This window comes from Plecotus auritus (assembly GCF_963455305.1).
Source record: "Plecotus auritus genome assembly, chromosome: 5".
Lineage (NCBI taxonomy): Eukaryota > Metazoa > Chordata > Mammalia > Chiroptera > Vespertilionidae > Plecotus > Plecotus auritus.
Genome location: NC_137776.1, coordinates 176,631,434 through 176,652,708, shown reverse-complemented (window position 1 = coordinate 176,652,708; position 21,275 = coordinate 176,631,434). Strand labels below are relative to the sequence as shown.

The 21,275-nt window shown below is 44.1% G+C and overlaps 1 protein-coding gene across 2 annotated transcripts; it reads left to right on the top strand.

Moving 5' to 3' along the window:
• Window positions 1-3,979: 3,979 nt before the first annotated feature.
• Window positions 3,980-13,350, top strand: PDCL (phosducin like). Of its 2 annotated transcripts, none has more exons than XM_080669317.1 (4): window positions 3,980-4,154; window positions 5,558-5,731; window positions 8,611-8,792; window positions 11,233-13,350. In XM_080669317.1, the coding sequence occupies exons 2-4, from the start codon at window positions 5,563-5,565 to the stop codon at window positions 11,782-11,784; spliced, it is 903 nt and encodes a 300-aa protein (XP_080525443.1). In that variant the 5' UTR covers window positions 3,980-4,154; window positions 5,558-5,562; the 3' UTR covers window positions 11,785-13,350. The 2 variants fall into 2 exon arrangements, with proteins under 2 accessions (XP_080525443.1, XP_080525444.1); XM_080669318.1 differs by having other exon boundaries at window positions 3,997-4,140; window positions 11,233-13,329.
• The last annotated feature ends 7,925 nt before the right edge of the window (window positions 13,351-21,275 follow it).

The following is a 21,275-nucleotide window of genomic DNA, read 5'->3' as shown; positions in this document are numbered from 1 at the left end:
ACCCATTTGGTTGTCAGCTGATTTCTCAACAGAAACTATGCAGGCCAGACGGGAGTGGCAAGAAATATTCAAAGTGATGAAAAGCAAGAACCTACAACCAAGATTACTCTACCCAGCAAAGCTATCATTCAGAATTGAAGGGCAGATAAAGAGCTTCACAGATAAGAAAAAGATAAAGGAGTTCATCACCACCAAACCAGTATTATATGAAATGCTGAAAGAAGAGGAAGAAGAAAAAAGTAAAGATAAAAATTATGAACAACAAATACATATCTATCAACAAGTCAACCTAAAAATCAAGTGAATTAAAAATCTGAGGAACAGAATAAACTGGTGAATATGATAGAATCAGGGGCATAGAAAGGGAGTGGACTGATAATTCTCAGGGGGAAAGGGGTATGGGGGGGTGCAGGAAGAGACTGGACAAAAATCTTACACCTATGGATGAGGACAGTGGGGGGGAGGTAAGGGCAGAGGGTGGGGTGGGAACCGGGTGGAGGGGAGCTATGGGGGGGGGGGGAAGGAGAATCAATTGTAATAATCTGAACAATAAAGATTTATTAAATTTTAAAAAATCACACATATGGCCCTGGCCAGTGTGGCTCAGTTGCTTGGGCATTGTCCTGTAAATCAAAAGGTTGCCAGTTTGACTCCTGGTCAGGGCACATGCCTGGGTTGTGGGCTCAATCTCTGATAGAGGGCATGCAGGAGGCAGCCAATGTTTTGCTCTCACATCAATGTTTCTCTCTCCCTCCTCTAAAAATATATTTTTAAAAGTTATACTAAAATCATATTAAGTTATATAAAAGTCTCCCTTCCACTCCTGATTCTCATCTGTCCTTCAGAAGCAACTTTTTAAAATTTTCATATATAATGTTCTTCATCTTGCTTTTTAAAAAAGTAAATAATATATTCATGCAAATATGTCTATATGATGAACTCCCAGGATGGAATTGCTGGCTAAAGGTATACTTTTGCAATATTGATAGGTATTTCTCAACTGCCATCCTGTTGTATCAAATTTACACTCTTACCAGCAACATCCTCCCCAGTCTCACTGTTGTGAAACTTTTTTATTTTTAACAATCTGAACGGTGGAAAATGGTATCTAAGAGGAATCTTTTAGAGATGAGAAGTGGGGAAACATAGCACTAGAGGCCTGATGCATGAAATTCGTGCAGGTGTAGGCCTTCGCAGTCCTGCAGCCCCAGCTTGGTCGTTCTGCTGTTTGGCTGTTTGGTCAATTTGCATATTGTGCTTTTATTACTATAGATATTAGTATGCTCTAGAAAGAAAGCCTGAATATGCAGGGGAGAGAGAGAGTGCAGGTAACTGCAGGAGCAGAGTCCTTGACTAGGCTGGAGGGGTGGATCCACTGCACTGGTGATTGTTTAATAGATACAGATTAGGGGATTATTGGTACATCTTGAGGGGGGGCTCAAGTGCAAGTGTCTCTTTTTTTTTAGGAGGGGAGGGAGCTTGTTTCTTTTTTTAAATATATGTATTTTTTATTTCAGAGAGGAAGGGAGAGAAAGATAGAAACATAGATGATGAGAATCACTGAGTGGCTGCCTCCTGCATGCCCCCTACTGGGGATCGAGCCTGCAACCAGGGAATGTGCCCTTGACCAGAATCGAACCCAGGACCCTTCAGTCCGCAGGCCAACGCTCTATCCACTGAGCCAAAGTAGCTAGGGCAAGTGCAAGTCTCTTTTGATTGCTTCTATTTTTCAGGTGAAATAGGAACCAAGGTTATAAACCAGTGGTCAGCAAACTCATTAGTCAACAGAGCCAAATATCAACAGTACAACGATTGAAATTTCTTTTGAGAGCCAAATTTTTTAAACTTAAAACTTCTTCTAACGCCATTTCTTCAAAATAGACTCGCCCAGACCGTGGAAGAGCCACACTCAAGGGGCCAAAGAGCCGCGTGTGGCTCGCGAGCCGCGGTTTGCCGACCACTGTAGGAGAGGGAAGGGAGTGTTGAAGATCTGAAAGAAGAGATGTGAATTGCTTCTCTTAGAGATTGGGAGAGCGGGGGCGAGAAATGGGATTGTTGGGCAGTACTGAGGATTACAGCCTTAACGTGGATTTTGAAGGACAAGGAACCACCATGGATGAAGAAGTCCCCCGTTTCAGGGGGCTGTGAGTAAAAATAAAATTCAAAGCAAAGTATGCATCTAGTATTGACTTAACAAATATTTTGGGGGAATCTTCTATGAAGAGGCACTGTTGCTAGGTGCTGGTTTGGTCACTTAAAAGCAGGTCATAAGCATATTCAAGTCAGCAGTTCATGCAAACAAAAATACAGAAAGTTACCATAGGATCTGTCCAATGAATTGTTCTTATATTTGGGGGCGGGTGAGGGTTCTGACTCTTGATAGCCTGAACAAACAGCTTCTCAGAAAAAATATGCACATATACAAATTTGCAATTTCAGACGGTCGCCGAACCATAAATTAAGAATCTTTCTCTTGCCCTGGCCAGTGTTGCTCAGTGGTTAGAGTGTTGGCCTGCACACCGGACGGTCACAGGTTGGAATCTTTTATTTATTTATTTATTTTAATATATATTTTATTGATTTTTTTACAGAGAGGAAGGAAGAGGGATAGATAGTCAGAAACATCGATGAGAGAGAAACATCAATCAGCTGCCTCTTGCACACCTCCTACTGGGGATGTGCCCGCAACCAAGTTACATGCCCTTGACCGGAATCGAACCTGGGACCCCTCAGTCCGCAGGCTGACGCTCTATCCACTGAGCCAAACCGGTTTTGGCCACAGGATGGAATCTTGATCAAGTGCACCTGTACCTGGGTTTCAGATTCACTCCCTACACCTCTTGGTCAGGGCTCCTGTGGGAGGCATGTATTTCTCTCACATTGATGGTCTTCACTCTCCCCCGCCCTCCCTCCCTTCTACTCTCTCTGAAAAGCAATGGAATATCCTCTAGTGAGGATTAACAAAAAACAAACAAACAAACACAAAACCCACCAAACCACCAAACAAAAGAATTTCTTTCTTAAATTAAGCGTCCTATATTAAACAGTGTATAATTTTAGTCTATTTTGAATGATTCAATTTACACAAAGCTTTCTATGAATTACTTTGTGGTGTGTACTGGACACCTCAATAAGGACTCAGAAATCATTTTAGGTTTTGAGTAAGTTGCAAAAATAGTGTAAAGTTCCCCTATACTCTTTAACCCACATCCCCAAAGGTTAACATCTAACATAACCTGTAGTTCACTTATCAAAACTATTGATAGCAGACTATTATTAGTTAATAGGCCTTATTCAAATTTGTCTGTTGTCCTTTTCCCTCCTCTTAGCACCTGCTCCTTTCTCTCAATTAACCCTGCCTCCTGCGCACTCCTTTTCCTGCTGGGGTCCCCAGGGTCCCCCACCCATCTAGTGACCTAGGATACAACCCAGGATCGCACACTGCGTTTAGTTACCATGGACCTAGATTTTTTTAAAATTTTTATTCAAGAGCTGTGTGTTCTTGGGCAAAAAGTACTTAATGTCTCTGATTCTGTAATAATAGACGTGATGTGATTAAGAACAATAAAAAATATACCAGTATATGCCCCTGCCTGGGTGGTACAATTCCGTCAGGGCACATACCGAGGTTGCAGTTCCATCCTGTCTGGGCGCGTATGGGAGGCAACCAATGGATGTTTCTCTCTCTCTCTCTCTCTCTCTTTCTCTCTCAAATCAATAAAAACACATCCTCGGGTTTGAATAAGGTCTATTAAAATATGTATATGGACTAGTTCGAAAATTTAAAAGGTAACGCAATAAATGTTTTTATTGTTCAAGGCTGGGCATATATAACGCAGCTTTTCGTTGTATTTAAAAAACAAAGAAAACGAAAGCGTATTACTATTGTCGAGGTGTTTTGTCCCAGAGTCGGACCCGTAGTCCCTCCCTCGGCCCGAGAGAGGCTTTCTCTAATTGGGCTGCGTGCATCTGCGCTGACACAGGAAGGCCGGCCCATTGGTCAGCGCAGTCGGGCACCGGCGGCTTTTCTCTCGGTGCTCCAGGCGCTGACCCACTTCTCTCCCCTCCAGCTGAGCGCTCCCTTTCTTCCGAAGTGTCCGGAGCTGCCAGCCCGAAGGGGTCCGGACCAAGCTAGGCCGGGTAACTGCGCTGAGGTCAGCGGGGAAGAAGCGGGTGGAGTACGGGTGGTGGGCGAGCCAGCTTTGCCCGCGGTCCCTTCGACCCCCGTGGTCTCCGCGATCTCCCTGCCCCGCCTCCTCCGCCGGCCCCACCTCCATCGGGCTCCCACAAAGGTTCCCCTGGCCCCTCCGCGGGCCCTCACCGGCCCCGCCTTCCCCGCAAACCCTCTGCAGGCCCCGCCCTCTGCTCCACCCCGTCTGTTGGCCCCGCCCTCACGGCGCTCCCTTCAGCTGCCCCGTCTCCTCCGCGAACCCCTCCACGGGCCGCGTCCTCACGGAGCACCGCCCAGTCGCTCTCTGCCCACGGTGCACCACCTTGGCCCCTCCACGCCTCTTATGTTTGGTTCTGTCCCTCCTCTTAGCACCTGCTCCTCTCTCTCAATTAACCCTGCCTCCTGTGCACCCCTCTTCCTGCTGGGGTCCCCACGTTCCCCCACCCATCCAGTCTGTCTCCATTTGGGCTTAGCAAATGGTGCAGAGGCCTGCTGCTGGGCGTTAGAGGTCCCTGCTTTCTAGAGCTCCCTGCCCTGTGGGCGAGTCACTTTGTAAGGGAGTGTAACAGGCTCGGGGATAAATCTTGAATGAAGGAAACATAGTATTGCTAAGCTTCATGGAAGGAATGCTACCGTTTTCACCCTCCCTGCTGGATCTGCTAGGAAGATTGTGAGGAGCTAAGCTGTGTCTTTCTTTCAAAATGTCCCAGGCTTCTTCTGATGCAGAATATTGGCTCCAATTGTTGTCCTTTAAACGCTTGGAAAGTAGTAAAATCTTGTGATGGGCCCTTCTTTTAACCAGAGTTGGTAGGGCTTCAGACCTCATCCATCTAAGCCTTCGTGTGATGACTGGGGTGAAGGCAACAGACAGGCAAGTGATTGACTTAACGACTCAGCATCATCCTGTTGATCCTTTTTGAGATTTTCCTGAGGACGCTTACCCAGTATTTCAATTACCCAGCAGTCTTAATTGATAGGAAAACCTAAATGTATGTGTAGATAAAACCTCCCGTCAGTGAGTAGACTTCAAGCCACTGCACTTATTAAGTACTAGAGTCCCTTATTCAGAAGATTGTGGCTGACACCTTCAGTTTTTTGTAGTCAGGCCTCCCTGGGCCCCTGAACCCAACTCCACCATTTGCTGTGAAGTTTGGCAAAGAAACTTCCCTTATCTGAGCCTCCGTTTTACCTTCTACACAAATGATTAACCCTGTCACACAGAGTCATGATACGGATTTGTTGAGATCCTGCTGATGAAAAAAAAAATTGCTTTTAGGGTCCTCTAAACAGTGGGATCTCAGCACAAGTGAGCTCCTACTTTTCAGATTCACGTCTGCCTGGTTCAAGCCAGCAAAGAGCCGGATAATGTTTGTTCCTCTCTCCCAGGCACCATGACCACCCTGGATGATAAGTTGCTGGGGGAGAAGCTGCAGTACTATTACAGCAGCAGTGAGGATGAGGACGACCACAAGGACAAGGACAGAGGCAGGGGTGCCCTGGCTGGCAGTTCGATGCCTGTAGATGCTGCGTTGGCAGGCGAAGGCATCTCCATTAACACAGGTACTGGAAATCCCTGAGCTCTGGGAATAGGTTTAAAAATGTCAGTTAAATATGTATCAGCTGGAAGTCTCCTAATGAAATCCCTCTAATTCCAGCCCCACTTTCCGAGATTTGATGCTGTCATTTCACCGTGCTGTTACTGCACAATACAAACATGTATGCATAGCACCACGGCAATGAACACAGACTGCCCTGGGTTTGAGTCCTTCTCAAATTAGTATTTGTTTGATAGCCCGTAAATCATAGGTATGAGTACATTGGTAGTACAAATTCCTAGAAATGGCATATATACATTTTTTTCATTTTAGTAGTTCCAAATTGCTGTCAAGTTGAGGTGGCACTGTTTTATAGTTTAGCCAGGAGGACAGTGTTTCTCCATACACTTGTCCTCCTGCTTTGTTCCCACACTTTTTAAAAAATATATATTTTATTGATTTTTTTACAGAGAGGAAGGGAAAGGGAGAGAGAGTTAGAAACATCGATGAGAGAGAAACATCAATCAGCTGCCTCCTGCACACCCTCTACTGGGGATGTGCCCGCAACCAGGGTACATGCCCTTGACCAGAATCGCACCTGGGACCCTTGAGTCCGCAGGCCAACTATCCACTGAGCCAAACCGGTTAGGGCTATTCCCACACTTTTTGATCTTTGCCATCCGGATGGATGACAAATGGTAACTCATTATAGTTTTTTTTTTTTTTTAATATATTTTATTGATTTTTTACAGAGAGGAAGGGAGAGAGATAGAGAGTTAGAAACATCGATGAGAGAGAAACATCGATCAGCTGCCTCCTGCACACCTCCTACTGGGGATGTGCCCACAACCATAGTACATGCCCTTGACCGGAATCGAACCCGGGACCCTTCAGTCCGCAGGCTGACGCTCTATCCACTGAGCCAAACCGGTTTCAGCTCATTATAGTTTTATTTTCTCTATTTTTAAGAGTGATATTGAGCCTCTTTTCATAACGTTAGATTTTCATATTCTTTGCTTATTTAAAAATTGAGTGCTTTGCTTGGTCTTTTTCTTCTTAGGGAGCTATATATTAAAGAAATTAATCTATAGTATGAGTTGTAAATATTTTTCTGTTTGTCTTTTGACTTTGAGATTTTTTTCGTGGCAAGAAATATTTGTTTTTATGTACTTAAAGGCATTATTTTATAGTTTCTTAATTTTGTTTCTTACTTAAAAGGCCTTTCTTTAGGATTATAAAAAACTGTCCCATGCTTTTTCTTAGTGTATTTATGATTTTATTATTTTTTACACTTTTAAATTCATTCATCCATTGATTTGTATTTTACTGTACTATATCACAGTTTTAAAATACGGTATTATGGTGTTTTAGTATGGTAAGGCAAGTCCCTCCTCAGTACTCTTCTATGTCATTATTTTCCTAACTTTTACTTTTGTGTTTTTCCAAAGCAGATTTAGGAGCACGCACACACATGTGTAATCATGTATTTCCACTGGGAATGCACTAAATAGGTAGATTAATTTAGGAGTTATTGGCACCCTTGTGTGATGTTGAGTCGCTCTAGTCAGAAATAAGAAACTGCCTTTCCATTTATTCAGGTTTTCTTAGCATTTTTTGGTAGTATTTTCTTTACATAGATTCTTAGCTCAGTGGCTTGTGTATTTCTCAGTCCTGTTGCATGCTCCCTGTGGGGTCAGCAGCAGCTCTGCTTCTGCTTCACATGTCCTCTCCTTCTATGAACTAACTGAAAGACGTGCCTTTTTCATAACCAAGCGCTGGGAGCAAGAGAGGGCTGTTGGGGACATGTAATGGCTCATACATATTTTGCTCAGGATCCATTGGCCAGAGAAAGTCACATGGCAAGAGGCAAGGTTATATATATGGGGCAGGGAGTGGTGGAGGTAGCTTGAATAACAGAACAACCTGCCATAATGTTATAAAAATTCAGATCATGCAGAAGTGTAGGAAGGAAAAAGGAAAAGTTCTCTCTCTGGTCCCCTTAGATCCTGCTACCTAGAGACAACCACTGCTAACATCCTCCTCCCTTTTTCTATGAACAAACAGTTCTTTTTCTATGGTGTTCTGCATTTCCCCCCCCTGCTTTTTTTTTTTACCTAATATATTTGAACATCTTTCATGGCAGGAAACGGAGCTACCTCTTTCTAAGAGTTCCTATACTTTCCTTTGGGTAGGTGAATCATAATTTATTTAATGTAGAGGTGTTCTCTCTTTTCCGAGTCCAGCACGGAAAAGGAACAGGTCCGGTTCCTGAGTGGAGGAGCTGGGGATTAAGAAATAAAAGAAAGAAAGAGACCAGATAGAAAGATAGAAACAAAGCTGGGAGCCAGGTGGGACGCCATCCTCTCTGATGGAGAGGCAGCGACCCCGGAGCCCACGCAGCACATTATTTTATACCCCCAAATACCAGGAAGTATCACCAAAACTTGGTATCAAAGGAGCTTATTTGCATTCTTGAGTAGGCCCTAGTATTCCTGGTGCTTGCCTGGATTTACATATCAAAGCCCACTCCCCGGCACCTGGACAAAGGTAAAAAGTCAGTACTGATAACGCCCACCACCTTCTTGGGGAGGGCGTAACCCAGACATGGTTCTGTCAGTTGTCTTGGGCTCAGCTGACAACAATTTAAAGAAATGCCCATGTGCCTTCCCAGGCAGCCCTCTACAATTTAACATCAATTAAATAATGCATCTCTTAACGTTGGACCCTTAGCTTGGCCCTTTAAGTATAGCAAACTATGCTGCATGGACATCATTGTGGGTAGACTACACTGCCCTCTGTGAGCGTCGCTGTGGAGTCGATGGAGGGAGCTTTAGACTGATGTGAGCTGGTCCATAACTCCTTGCCCATTCTTCTTGGTTGCCTCCATGTTCACCCCTACTTCAGGTCCCAAAGGTGTGATCCATGACTGGCGCCGCTTCAAGCAGTTGGAGACAGAGCAAAGGGAGGAGCAGTGTCGGGAGGTGGAAAAGCTGATCAAGAAGCTGTCAATGACCTGTAGGTCCCATCTGGACGAAGAGAAGGAGCAAAGGAAACAGAAGGACCTCCAGGAGAAGATCAGTGGGAAGGTAATTCCTAGAACCCTGGCTCTTCTCCGGAGTTGCCCTGGCGGCTGCAACTGGGGTTAATGATTCAGGAGGTATGGGGTGTTTGATGTGGCCTCCAGGGAGCTGTCATGCTGGGGAATGCATAGCGTCATGTCATAACTCAGACACACGTGGGCATGAATCTCAGCTCAGCCACTAGTGACCGTGGGGACGTCTCTTCCATTCTGAGTCTGACTTTTCATTGATTAAATGAGATCAGTAGCCCTTCCCCACAGGGCCGTGTACGTATGATCCCCATCACAGTGCCTGGTCCATTGAAAGTGCTCAGTAAATGTGAGTTTCCTGTCCTTGATTGAACTCTGACCTTGGGCCTTCAGAAATAATCCTCTGAGGTTGGTGGTATTATCCCCATTTATTGGATGATGAAACCAGTGCTTAGAGATGGGAGGGGACTTGCTCAGGGTCCTGCAACTAGCAAAAGCTAATAAGAAGTAGGATTCTAAGCCAGATTTTCCTGCTCTTTTCGTGGTGTTTCTAGTTTCACTGGAAGCCTATTCATGAGAATTTATGCCAGTGAGGCAATACAATAGAAGATATATGGAATGAGGTCACTGACTGTCTATATTCCCAGTATCAAAAGGACTCTCTATTTCATCCCATGCCCTCTGACCACAGATGAATGCCTAGGAGTGTCTGAGATCATTTGGCTATGACCCAAAGCAGCTCATGGCTGGACGTACCAGCCAGGATCAGGAAAAGCCGTTAAGAGTTTTAAGTGAGGAGCCATTCACCTTGACCAGAAGGATGATGTCAGGGCATTAGACTCAAAACAAAGACCCTAATGGGTAGGCTGAGGTGTAGAGTGGAGAGCTCTGAGATAGGATGACGATTGGGAATGATAAGCAAAACAGTGAATTCAGAACGGGGCTGGCTGTGGTGCAGTAACATCTGTTCTGATCGAGTGTGGTCCTTCAGCCTCCACCCTCTACTCTGTGCCAGGTTAGGCAGGGCTAGGCCTTGTAACGAGGCAGGGCTGACTTACCGCACTGGAGCAGGAGAAGCAAGACACTTGAGTAACTTCAGCTGGCTGCAGGGCGGTATGCCCGCTGCTCACCGTGCTTCCTTCTACTGAGGCAGCAACATGTCACATGATCACATGACACAGTCTGAGAGAGGCTCTCCCTGCCCTGCTGAGCTGTGTGAGGTAGAACAGAACTGGACACCACCTGGATGCCAGAAATAGGGGAGTGGCAAAGCAAAATATGGGACATGATGGATTGTTTTATAAAAAATATTTGAAAACACGAAGTGTTTATGATATAACTAGAGGCCCCGTGCACGGGTTCGTGCACCCGTGGGGTCCCTTGGCCTGGCCTGTGGGGATCGGGCTGAAACTGGCCTTCCGACATCCCCCGAGGGGTCCTGGATTGTGAGAGGGCACAGGCCAGGCCTCTAGTATGTATATAAGATCTTTGGTTAATCTCTTCCCGCCCTTCCCCACCCCGCTTTCTTCTGAGATTCATCAGTCTGTTCTATGTTTCCATGCCTGTGGTTTCTGCTTCTGCATTGAGTGTCTGCCCCTTGGTGATCAGTGTGCATCATAGGTACCGGTCGGCCAGTCAAACGGTTGGCCAGTCGCTTAGGCTTTTAGATATATAGATAATGCTAGCTGGCAAAAGCAGGTCATAGCTTAATTTTGACCCTCACAACTGCTGTTATAAAAACAAAAGCCATTTCAGCATGTGACTGTGTACTGTGGGTGTGGGATATGCATTTGTGTGTGCAGAGCTGGGATTATGGGTGTTCTTTTTAAAGTTCCTTAATGTCCTGTTGTCTATTCAAAAACAAAACCATGAATAAAATAATCCATTGTCAAGACTGACAACAGAGGAAAAGCTGGTGAAGTGATATTATCGGATGCTGCCTATTTGGATTTGAGAAGCAATATCAATACAGTAGTTAAAAGCCTGGGTTTTAAAATAATCTAGTTTGATTCCTGACCTTACACTTGTTACCTACGTGAATTATGCAAATGATCTCAAGTCTTGGAACCTCATTTCTAAAGTGGGGAAAATAGGTGGGGGAGAAGGTAGGGAGAAATTAACTGGGGAACTTACATGCATATATGCATAACCCATGAACACAGACAATAGTGTGGTGAAGGCCTTGGGGAGAGGTATGGGATGTAGGGAGTCAATGGGAAAAAAAAGGGGGGGGGGACATCTGTAATACTTTCAACAATAAAGATACATTTAAAGAAACTCAACATAACAAAAAATAAACTGGGGGAAAGAAAGGTCCCTTTCCCATGGGGTTAGCATAAGAATTCAGGGAAGTGTCACACATACAGAGCGCTGAGCATAGTGGCTGCCTCTCTCGTCATAAGCACGTGGTACATGTGAACTGTTGTTACGGGTGTTCGGTTTGTGTTTCGGATGCTCACTTGCTGGTCCTCCTGCAGATAACTCTGAAGGAGATGGCCATGATGAACGGGGACCAAGACGACGAAGAGTTTCTGCAGCAGTACCGGAAGCAGAGAATGGAAGAGATGCGGCGGCGGCTCCATAAGGGGCCCCAATTCAGGCAGGTGTTTGAGATCCCCAGCGGAGAAAGGTTTGTAGACATGATTGACAAAGAACGGAAAAGCACCCTCATCATAGTCCACATCTACGAGGATGGCATTCCAGGGACCGACGCCATGCATGGCTGCATGCTCTGCCTTGCCTCGGAGTACCCCGCTGTAAAATTCTGCCGGGTGAAGAGCTCGGTGATCGGGGCCAGCCGCCGGTTCACCAGGAACGCCCTTCCTGCTCTGCTGATCTACAAAGGGGGCGATTTGGTTGGCAATTTTGTTCGCGTCACTGACCAGCTGGGCGAAGATTTCTTCGCTGTGGACCTTGAGGCTTTTCTGCAGGAATGTGGATTGCTCCCTGCAAAGGAAGTCGTGGAGCGGACGTCTGTGCGTAACTCTGCCACCTGCCACAGCGAGGACAGCGATCTGGAAATAGACTGAACTGGCTCTGGTGGCGTAGCTCTCATTGTTTGGGCTGGAAGATACCTTTCTGTGCTTATTTTTATTCCTTCCTGTGTCTTCTGGCTTTGCAGCTATTCTTTGTAGTCCCTTTCATTATATGTGAAGTCAAGAATTTCTTAGATTAAATCAGAATGCCGAATCATTGTGTGGCTCGCAATAAAGCGACTTAAAATTGTGTAACAGGGAACCAGGCTTTTGAACTGTTTACTCCAGATTCTCCAGCATGACATCCTTGTTGCCTCCACTCACTGTTCCCATGGCAACCTAAAGACTGTGTCCTGGAAACTGTCTTCAGATGATCTCAGAGGCCTGGCCAGGGCTGGGAGTCTAATTCTACAGTGTGTTACTTGTAAATAGTACATTTCCTTCATCAAATGATTGTAAATTATATTTTAATTGTAATCAGACCCATAGTCCAAGAAGGCAGTTAAATATCCCCCCTGAGACCCTGTTCTCTATTGGGGGCTTATTTTAAGGTTCTAGTCTAGACGATGTGCACTTGCCCCTTCAAGAAAGAAGGTGACCTTTGCTGCTGGGGCCCATGTGCCACCCAAGCACAAAGTCTAGAGTAGGAGGAAGGATCCATGCTGACCGCCCCGGAAGCCCAGTTTGACTTACCAATGAGAGCTGGGTGGAGCTGGAAAGCCTTTTTAAAGGGGATCTTTCAATAACATACTCATCTCTTTCTCTTTTATTTAATATATTAATTTTTTGTTTAATGTAGATTTAAAAAAAAAAAACGAAACTTCCCTCCCAGGGTGTTTTCTTTGTAGACATTCTGTTTGTTGTTAAGACAGTGGGATCATTCTGTTTATAGTATGGTCAGCCAATATAGCAAACCGTTTTTCGTGTTATTAAATACTCTTCTATAACATTTTGTAAATGGCTGTTGATATTCCATCATATGGATGTGCTGTCGTTTGCTTGTTGGTCGTCGCTTAAAAAGAAAAATAGCACAGAATTTTTATTGCAGATCCTGCTGTCACTCTCTAGCGGATGTTCATTGTAGAAAATGTTATAAAAATGATTAAGATAAAAAGATTTTAAAAGCCTTATAATTGCACCAACCAAAAATAATCCCTGATGTCATTTTACAGGTATCTCTCTAGTCTTCTTTCTGTGTATTTATAATAGTGATTGTCACGTGTTTTTTCCTCTTATTTTTTGCTTTTAAAAAATGTACATTTTAGGGTCAGGGAAATGTAATCTGGAATTAAATATTAGCTTTAAAATTCTCAGTTTTGCTTTGCCTGGCCATTTAGGAATTGACTAACTATATGATGGGTCCTGACAATATCTGTTGTAGTTAATCAACAAAAAGAAAGTGCCTGGGCCCTAACCAGTTTGGCTCAGTGGATAGAGTGTCAGCTTATGAACTGAAAGGTCCCAGGTTCAATTCCCGTCAAGGGCATGTATGTACCTTGGTTGCGGGCACATCCCCAGTAGGAGATGTGCAGGAGGCAGCTGATCGATGTTTCTCTCATCGATGTTTCTAACTCTCTATCCCTCTCCCTTCCTCTCTGTAAAAAATCAATAAAATATATTAAAAAAAAAAAAAAAAAGGAAGTGCTTGGTTTTTCTGATTATAAAAGCTCATTGTGCCTGGCCAGTGGTTGAGCGTTGACCTATGAATGAGGTCATGGTTCCATTCCACTCAGGGCATGCGTCGTGTCACGGTTGCAGGCTTGATCCCCAGTAGGGGATGTGCAGGAGGCAGCCAATCAGTGTGTCTCATCATTGATGTTTCTATCTCTCCCTCCCTCTCCCTCTCCCTTCTCTCTGAAATCAATAAAAGAAAAGCTCGCCCTAGCCAGTTTGGCTCAGTGGATAGAGCGTCGGCCTGCGGACTGAAGGGTCCCGGGTTCGATTCTGGCCAAGGGCACATGCCTGGGGTTGCGGGCTCAATCCCCAGTGGGGGGCGTGCAGGAAGCAGCCAATCAGTGATTCTCTCTCATCATTGATGTTTCTATCTCTCCCTCGCCCTTCTCTAAAATCAATAAAAATATATTTAAAAAAAAATAAAAGCTCATGGTAAAAGTGTGGAAAGTACTGAAAATTACTAGAATCAGACAACTGTTGCCAATGTTCTAGTTTATTTCAGTCTTTTTCATTTTATTTAATAACATTGAGAACTTAATTGAATTTAGTTCTGTTTTGTTTTATTTAATACTATATCACAAATACTTTGACATATAAAAATTCTAAATAAGTAATTTTTAATGGCTTCATAATATTCCATTATTTGGATATACCATAATTTATTCACTAGTCCATTAATATTGGATATTTAGAGGTCCAATTTTTTGCTAAAACACTTAGTATTTTGGACTATATTTTGGATCATTTAGTATAGATTTCTAGAAGAGGAATTGTTGGATAATGAACAGGAATGTTTAAAAATAGCTTTCAGCCCTGGCCAGGTGGCTCAGGTGGTGTCCCATACACTAAAAGGGTTTGATTCCCAGTCAGGGCACAACCGTGTTCGATCCCTGGTTGGGGCATGTGTGGGAGGCAATTGATCAATGTTTCTCACATTGATATTTCTCCCTCTCTTTCAAAATAAATCAATTAAAAAAAATAGCTTTCACAAGCCACCTTTTGGTCTAATTGGAAATGAAAATATATTTTGCTTTCACAGAACCTTGACTTTGCCTTTCAAGAACAGAAATTATTTAAAAAGTGAACAAACACGGCATGGGGAAATCCTAACATTAAATCACCAACTCAGGTGTAGTGCAAATAGCACAGGTTTTGGAGTCGGAGCAGGGTTCAAATCCTGCTGTCACAGTGGTTGGCAAACTGGCTCATGAGCCACATGTGGCTCGCAAGCCGTGGTTTGCCGCTCTGTTGACTAATGAGTTTGCTGACCATTGTCATTTACTACCTTTTACCTCTTTGCACACAATATGCCACAATTGCCTAATCCTCACAGCTTCCAACTACACGGTAACATTTAGTCTAGTCCAGTGGTTGGCAAACTCATTAGTCAACAGAGCGGCAAACTGCGGCTCGCGAGCCACTGCACTAGCAGAATAGCTTCCAGCAAGGTTCTTAGCCTTCCTGAAACTCAGCTTCCTCACCTTGGCAGTGGGAGTGATATCTGTTTCGTGGGTGGTTCTGTGACCGTGTTTCTCAAGGTGTGTCCCAGAGCAGCAACTTCACTGGGGAACTTGTTAGAAATGCAAATTCTTGCCCTGGCTGTATTTCAGTCTTTTTCTTTCTCTTCCATTCTCTCTAAAAGACCAATGGAAAAATACCCTTGGGTGAGGATTAACAACAACAACAAACAAAACACACACACACAGCCGAAACCGGTTTGGCTCAGTGGACAGAGCATTGGCCTGCGGACTGAAAGGTCCCGGGTTCGATTCCGGTCAAGGGCATGTACCTTGGTTGCGGGCACATCCCCAGTGGGAGGTGTGCAGGAGGCAGCTGATCGATGTTTCTCTCTCATCGATGTTTCTAGCTCTCTATCCCTCTCCTTTCCTCTCTGTGAAATATCAATAAAATATTAAAAACACACACACACACACACACAAACACCCCAACAACAACAAAAAGAAATGCAAGTTCTCAGGCCTCTCCCTGGACCTACTGCATCAGAAATTCTGGAAGTGGCCCCGCACCCTTCTTATAAATCCTCCAGGTGATCACGAGGCGGGATCAAGTTTAATAATCATGGACCTATGGATGAAGGTGAGGGACAGCACCTGTCACAGAAGAAGGGAAAGGAGAGCACTCAGATCACTTCTCTTCCTGTTTAACATGATTCTCCTTTTCAGCCGTGGAGTTGTGGGAAGGAAAGACACTAACATCGGTCTCTTGCGAACTGTCTCGGTAGTTTTCCAGCTCTCACTTTCCTCTGGAATGAAAGCCTCACTGAGACATGGACTGTTTTCCTGCCTGTGTGGCATACCCTGTGTTCACTCTGGAATAGGCTGTACCAGCTCCGTGGGCAGGAAACTCACCCCCTCCATGCCTCAGTGACCTGAAGTGAGGACAATAACAGTGATTATCTCAGGGTTGCTGCAAGGATTCATTCAATGAGCCAAAGTTCTCAGCATGGTGTGGCACATAGTGAACATTCCAAAAACATCATCTTTATTACTATCCATTCTCCACCGAGCCTGTGTCCACTTATGAAAAAAGTGCCTTTATCCAAGATCCTGGATCCCTTTGGACTGCTTGGAAAACCCCATCATACTTCAAAACTCGGTTCAAATCTCACATCCACCCTAGCTGTTTTGGCTCAGTGGATAGAGCGTTGGCCTGCAGACGGAAGGGTCCCGGGTTCTATTCCAGGTCTATTCCGGTCAAGGGCATGTACATGGTGGGGCGCGTGCAGGAAGCAACGAGTCAATGTGTTTCTCTCACATCGATATTTCTCTCTGTCTCTCCCTCTCTCTCCCACTCTCTCTAAAAATCAATGGAAAAATATCCTCGGATGAGGATTAAGAAAAAGAACAAATCTCCCGTCTTCTCTGGGCCTAGTCTGGCCACTTCAGAAAGAAGCAGTGACATCATGGTGTGTGCTCCCACAGGTTATGGTGACATTAGTTAAGAAAAGTGTGTTTTTTAAAAAAATATATATTTTATTGATTTTTTACAGGGAGGAAGGGAGAGGGAGAGAGAGTTAGAAACATCAATGAGAGAGAAACATCAATCAGCTGCCTCCTGCACACTTCCTACTGGGGATGTGCCCGCAACTAAGGTACATGCCCTTGACCGGAATCGAACCTGGGACCCTTCAGTCCGCAGGCCGACGCTCTATCCACTGAGCCAAACCGGTTAGGGCTAAGAAAAGTTTTTGAGGACTCCAAGCCTGGCTCTGGTGCTGTCTGTTCCTTGGTTTGCCTACCTGCACAGTGGGAGTGACAGAAGTTGGAAGACAGGTCTGTGAGTTACCACTTAGCGCTTTGCTTAACACACAGAAATGTCTCCGTTATCTGCTGTTGGCCTCCTGCTATCATTTTGTATTTAATGTAATTAAAAATGTAAAGTTTTCCCTAAGTATGAGAGGTGAATGTCCTGGCGATTGGGACGACCTTGGCTCCCTTTCCTGTGGGGCAGTGGTTGGCAAACTCATTCGTCAACAGAGCGGCAAACCGTGGCTCGCGAGCCGCATGTGGCTCGCGAGCCGCAGTTTGCTGACCACTGCTGTAGGGTAATCCCATCTTCAGCATGTGTGGTTGCCAAAGTTGAATTGTAATTGTTTGTTTACATATCCTAAATAATAACAGTCTAATATGCTAAGTGTCTGGTCGTCCGTTCAACCAATCAAAGCATACTGATGATATGCTAATGATATGCTAAGGCTGCTCAACAGCTCACTATGACGTGCACTGATCACCAGGGGGCAGATGCTATGACCTGTAGGTTAGCTTGCTGCTGGGGTCTAGCAGATCAGAACTGGGCGGGACATACCCTGGAGCCCTCCTTCGGTCCCTCCCTAGCTGGCCAACCTCCTGCATCCCTCGCCGGCCCCAATCGTGCACCAGTGGGGTCCCTCGGCCTGGCCTGCGCACTCTCACAATCTGGGACCCCTCAGGGGATGTCGGAGAGCCAGCATCCGACTCTGCAGGCCAGGCCGAGGGACCCCACTGGTGCATGAATTCGTGCACCAGGCATCTAGTCAGACTATAAAGTCCTTGGGGACAGGGACTGTGTCATTTCTGGTCTCTGATCTAAGTTGATATAAGTGAATGTTTGCTGCTTAAGTGGGGAAAATTCCCTCGTAGGTCAGAATTCATCGCAATAGGGCAAAAGGCTATCTATTATATTGCCTTTCCAGGAATGGAGGAGTGCTACCTACCTATGCTCGCTGAGAACCAGATCATAAGTTCAAGCTAAATCCCAAACCCTGCCAGAGCATGTGAAAACGCTGGTTATAACCTGATTTGACCACATGGTGGAAGCAGAGGAGAGGGAACAAATCGTTTTATTAAGTACTAGAGCCAAAGACTGGACTTGGGGCCTGAAGATGATTATGTCTAGCAACATATAGAAGTCATTTTATTTATTTATTTATTTATTTATTTATTTATTTATTTATTATTTTTATTGTTTTGTTAATCCTCACCCAAGGATATATTGCCATTGATATTTTAGAGAGAGGGGAAAAGAGAGGGCAAGACAGAGAGAAACCACATCAATTGGTTGCCTCCTGCACAAGTCCTGACCAGGGCCCAGGCCAGGGAGGAGCCTCCAACCAAAGAAGGTGCCCTTGACCAAAATCGAACCCAGGACCCTTTGGTCCGCAGGCCGGTGCTCTATCCACTGAGCCAAACCAGCTAGGGCTTGAGAGAGAGGATTTGTTTTTAGGAAACAGAACCAGAAAGTATTATATTCACTCACTTTAAATAATGAATAACAAAGACAAATATTGTTTGATAAGTACTATATATGTACACTTTTATAGTATGGTCAGTTAAGTTTGAGAGAAAAGCTGGTCCAGGAAGAGAAGAGAAAGGCCGTGGGCATGTACCAGTCCCCAGGTTAAAAGTCCCATTATTCGTCCTCGATGACCTTTTGTCTTTGTCTCACCTGCCTGAACTAGTGAGTGACTAACGTATATTGAGACTTACTGTGTGCTGGGCTGTATGTGGGAGCCCCGCCAGCCCTTCGCACCCCCGCCCTTCCAGCCAGGCGCTATGCGGTCTCCACTTTCCGTCCTTGGTTACCAGGGTTCTCTCCAGCTAGTCTTCAGTTGATTATGCAGGGTGTTTTTTGTTTCTTTTTTTTTTTTTTTTTTTTTTTTTTTTGTATTTTAGTTGTAATTCCAGTTTGGTCCTGGGAGCGAGTCTGTGTAGCATCCACTTACTCCAGCCATTTTTAATCTCCTTTTCAATAGTGCCCCGTTGTGGACACTCTGGGAAAAGCCCCCAGTAAAGGATTAGTTGTGATAGCTCCCTCTTGTGGATATTATGAGAACAGCATCCTAATAATGAATTCTGGAAGTCTGAAAAGAAACCCCATCCTAGCTACTCTGAGAAAGAGGATTGGTGTGAAAGATAGTATTCGATAGTTGTTCGCTGGCTGGATTCTTATTTCTCCACTGTTCATTGACTACTTTAGCAACCTGATTTATTTAACAACTCTGAACCTTAGTTGCCTCATCTGTAAATACAAATGCAGGAATTTCCTAAATGTAAATTAGTGGGTCCAGATGATTTTTCCCTTTGTTCTTTTTTCGGTTACAGGTAATTTATGCATTAGTCAATTATTTTCTTTTCTTGTGCAATGATTATTCATGTTGGTACATTTATATTTTTCATACTGATTTGTAAGATTTCTTTGTACATATGTGCAAATTTGTCATATATTTTATAAATATTTTAAATTCTTTGTTTAAACTTTAAAAATCGTAATTTTTTTTATGGCCATAGGAAAGCTTTTAACATTTTTTTTTTTTATTTTTTGAACCATTTAAAAATGTGAAATCCATTCTTAGCTCATTTGCTGCACAAAAATAGGTGGTGGGTCAGATTTGGCATAGCTTGTACCCATGTACTAATATGTTCATTGAATTTGAACCATCTTTGAATTCCTGGAATAAATACCTCTTGATTATGAATATACTGCTGGTTTTGATATGATAATATTTTATTTAAAAATTTTTGTGTTCGTCCTAACCGGTTTGGCTCAGTGGATAGAGCGTCGGCCTGCGGACTGAAAGGTCCCAGGTTTGATTGTGGTCAAGGGCATGTACCTTGGTTGCGGGCACATCCCTAGTAGAAGGTGTGCAGGGAGGCAGTTGATCGATGTTTCTCTCTCATTGATGTTTCTAACTCTCTATCCCTCTCACTTCCTCTCTGTAAAAAAATCAATAAAATATATTAAAAAATAAAAGATAAAAATTTTTGTGTTCATATTCATAAGTCAGATTTGGTCTAGGAGAGATTTCAAACTTTTTATTGGGCAGAGATATTTTTTATTTGGCTTACATAACATTTTAAATGTTTTATTTTATTTTTTTTATTTCAGAGAGGAAGGGAGAGGGAGAGAGAGATAGAAACATCAATAATGAGAGGGAATCATTGATCAGCTGCTTCCTGCATGCCCCACAGTGGGGATGGAGCCCACAACTGGGCATGTACCCTGACTGGGAATCGAACTGTGACCTGCTGGTTCATAGGTCTACATTCAACTACTGAGCCATGCCAGCTGGGCCATTTTAAAAAATTTTTTGAATGAATAGCCAATATTTAAAAAATTGGGAGATATATTAAAAGCTAGAGATTTCTGGCTTTTCTTTAAAAAATGTATTGAACCTGGGAGAATGTGGGTTCAGCTTTGTCACATTTTTGCTACATCTTCTCTATGCATGTTTTCTATTTCATTAATTTCTCTTTTATTTTCATCCTTGAGTCCTAGACCCCTTTATTATTATTTTTCAAAATTTGTTTGGCTATTGAGCCAGATGATATCTTAAAGGCGCTTTAAGATTCTTTAATAGCTAAGGTGAAAATGCACCCAAAAAATCCCATTTGTCCCTTTCCTCCAAACCCAAGCAGTGCTTATTCTTCTAGATTCAGAGTTAGTCTTTAAAAATGCCTATAATCAATCTTTTTATGTGAATATGGTTTATGTGTAGAGTGTATTTAAGTGTATTTTGTGTGTGTGTGTCTGTGTGGTGTGTGTCTATGGGCTTGTGTATGTGCTCAGATACATCTATAGTGTGGGGCGTGTGTTTATATATGTATAAGGTATGTATGTAGTGTGTTTATTTGTGTGTAGGTGATGTGTATGTATATATAAGGTGTGTTTGCATATATGGTGTATTTGTTTGTACATGGAAAGTGTTATGATATGTCTGTGTGTATGCAGAGTGTTTGCGGTGTGTTTTTGTATTATGTGTGTAGTATGCATATGTATGTGTGTGGGGGGGGTATGAGGTGTAAAAGAGATACTGGGGCCCACAATCACAGGGTGCTAGAGTATTCTGGGTATGTTAGAAAGCCAGGCTTGGTCCTCCCCTGCCTTTTTGGGGAAAGCAGATCCATAACTGTGATCCTTTCTGAGTGTTCCCTGTGGGCAATAGTATGAGTTAATAGGACTAGTCTCGCCTGGAATGGCACTCCCCAGGCTCCCACTCACTTTTGTCCTGAGAAAAGAGTGGCCTGCCCCTTTAAAAGAAGGAAACTGTCAGCGCTCTATTAAGTAAGGGCTTTACTGATGGTGGTAAAGGTGGTGAAGGTGGTGTTATCACACAGGTCAGATCAGGATCAGAGTGGCATTGGGGTCTTTGAACTAAATAGGTTCGTTGCTGAATGGGGCTGAAGGAGTCAGGAGGGACTTGCAAGGTAGTGGGACCTTTGTCCTGAGTGGGGGTGAAGTGCCCATGTGGTCCTCCAGGCCATTTACAGGTGGTATAACTCTCCTGCTGGGTCCCCTGATCCTGAGTGTGCATCTGCAGGATGCTCACGGCTTCCCTGGTGTGGGCTCTCCAGTGTCCTGGGCAGAGCTGTGAA

Bases quoted from the DNA above. Each gene is read 5' to 3' on its own strand.
- PDCL (XM_080669317.1), top strand. From the start codon at position 5,563: ATGACCACCCTGGATGATAAGTTGCTGGGGGAGAAGCTGCAGTACTAT. The intron at 5,732-8,610 runs GTACTGGAAATC...CCCCTACTTCAG, and splicing joins AGGCATCTCCATTAACACAG to GTCCCAAAGGTGTGATCCAT. The intron at 8,793-11,232 runs GTAATTCCTAGA...GTCCTCCTGCAG, and splicing joins AGGAGAAGATCAGTGGGAAG to ATAACTCTGAAGGAGATGGC.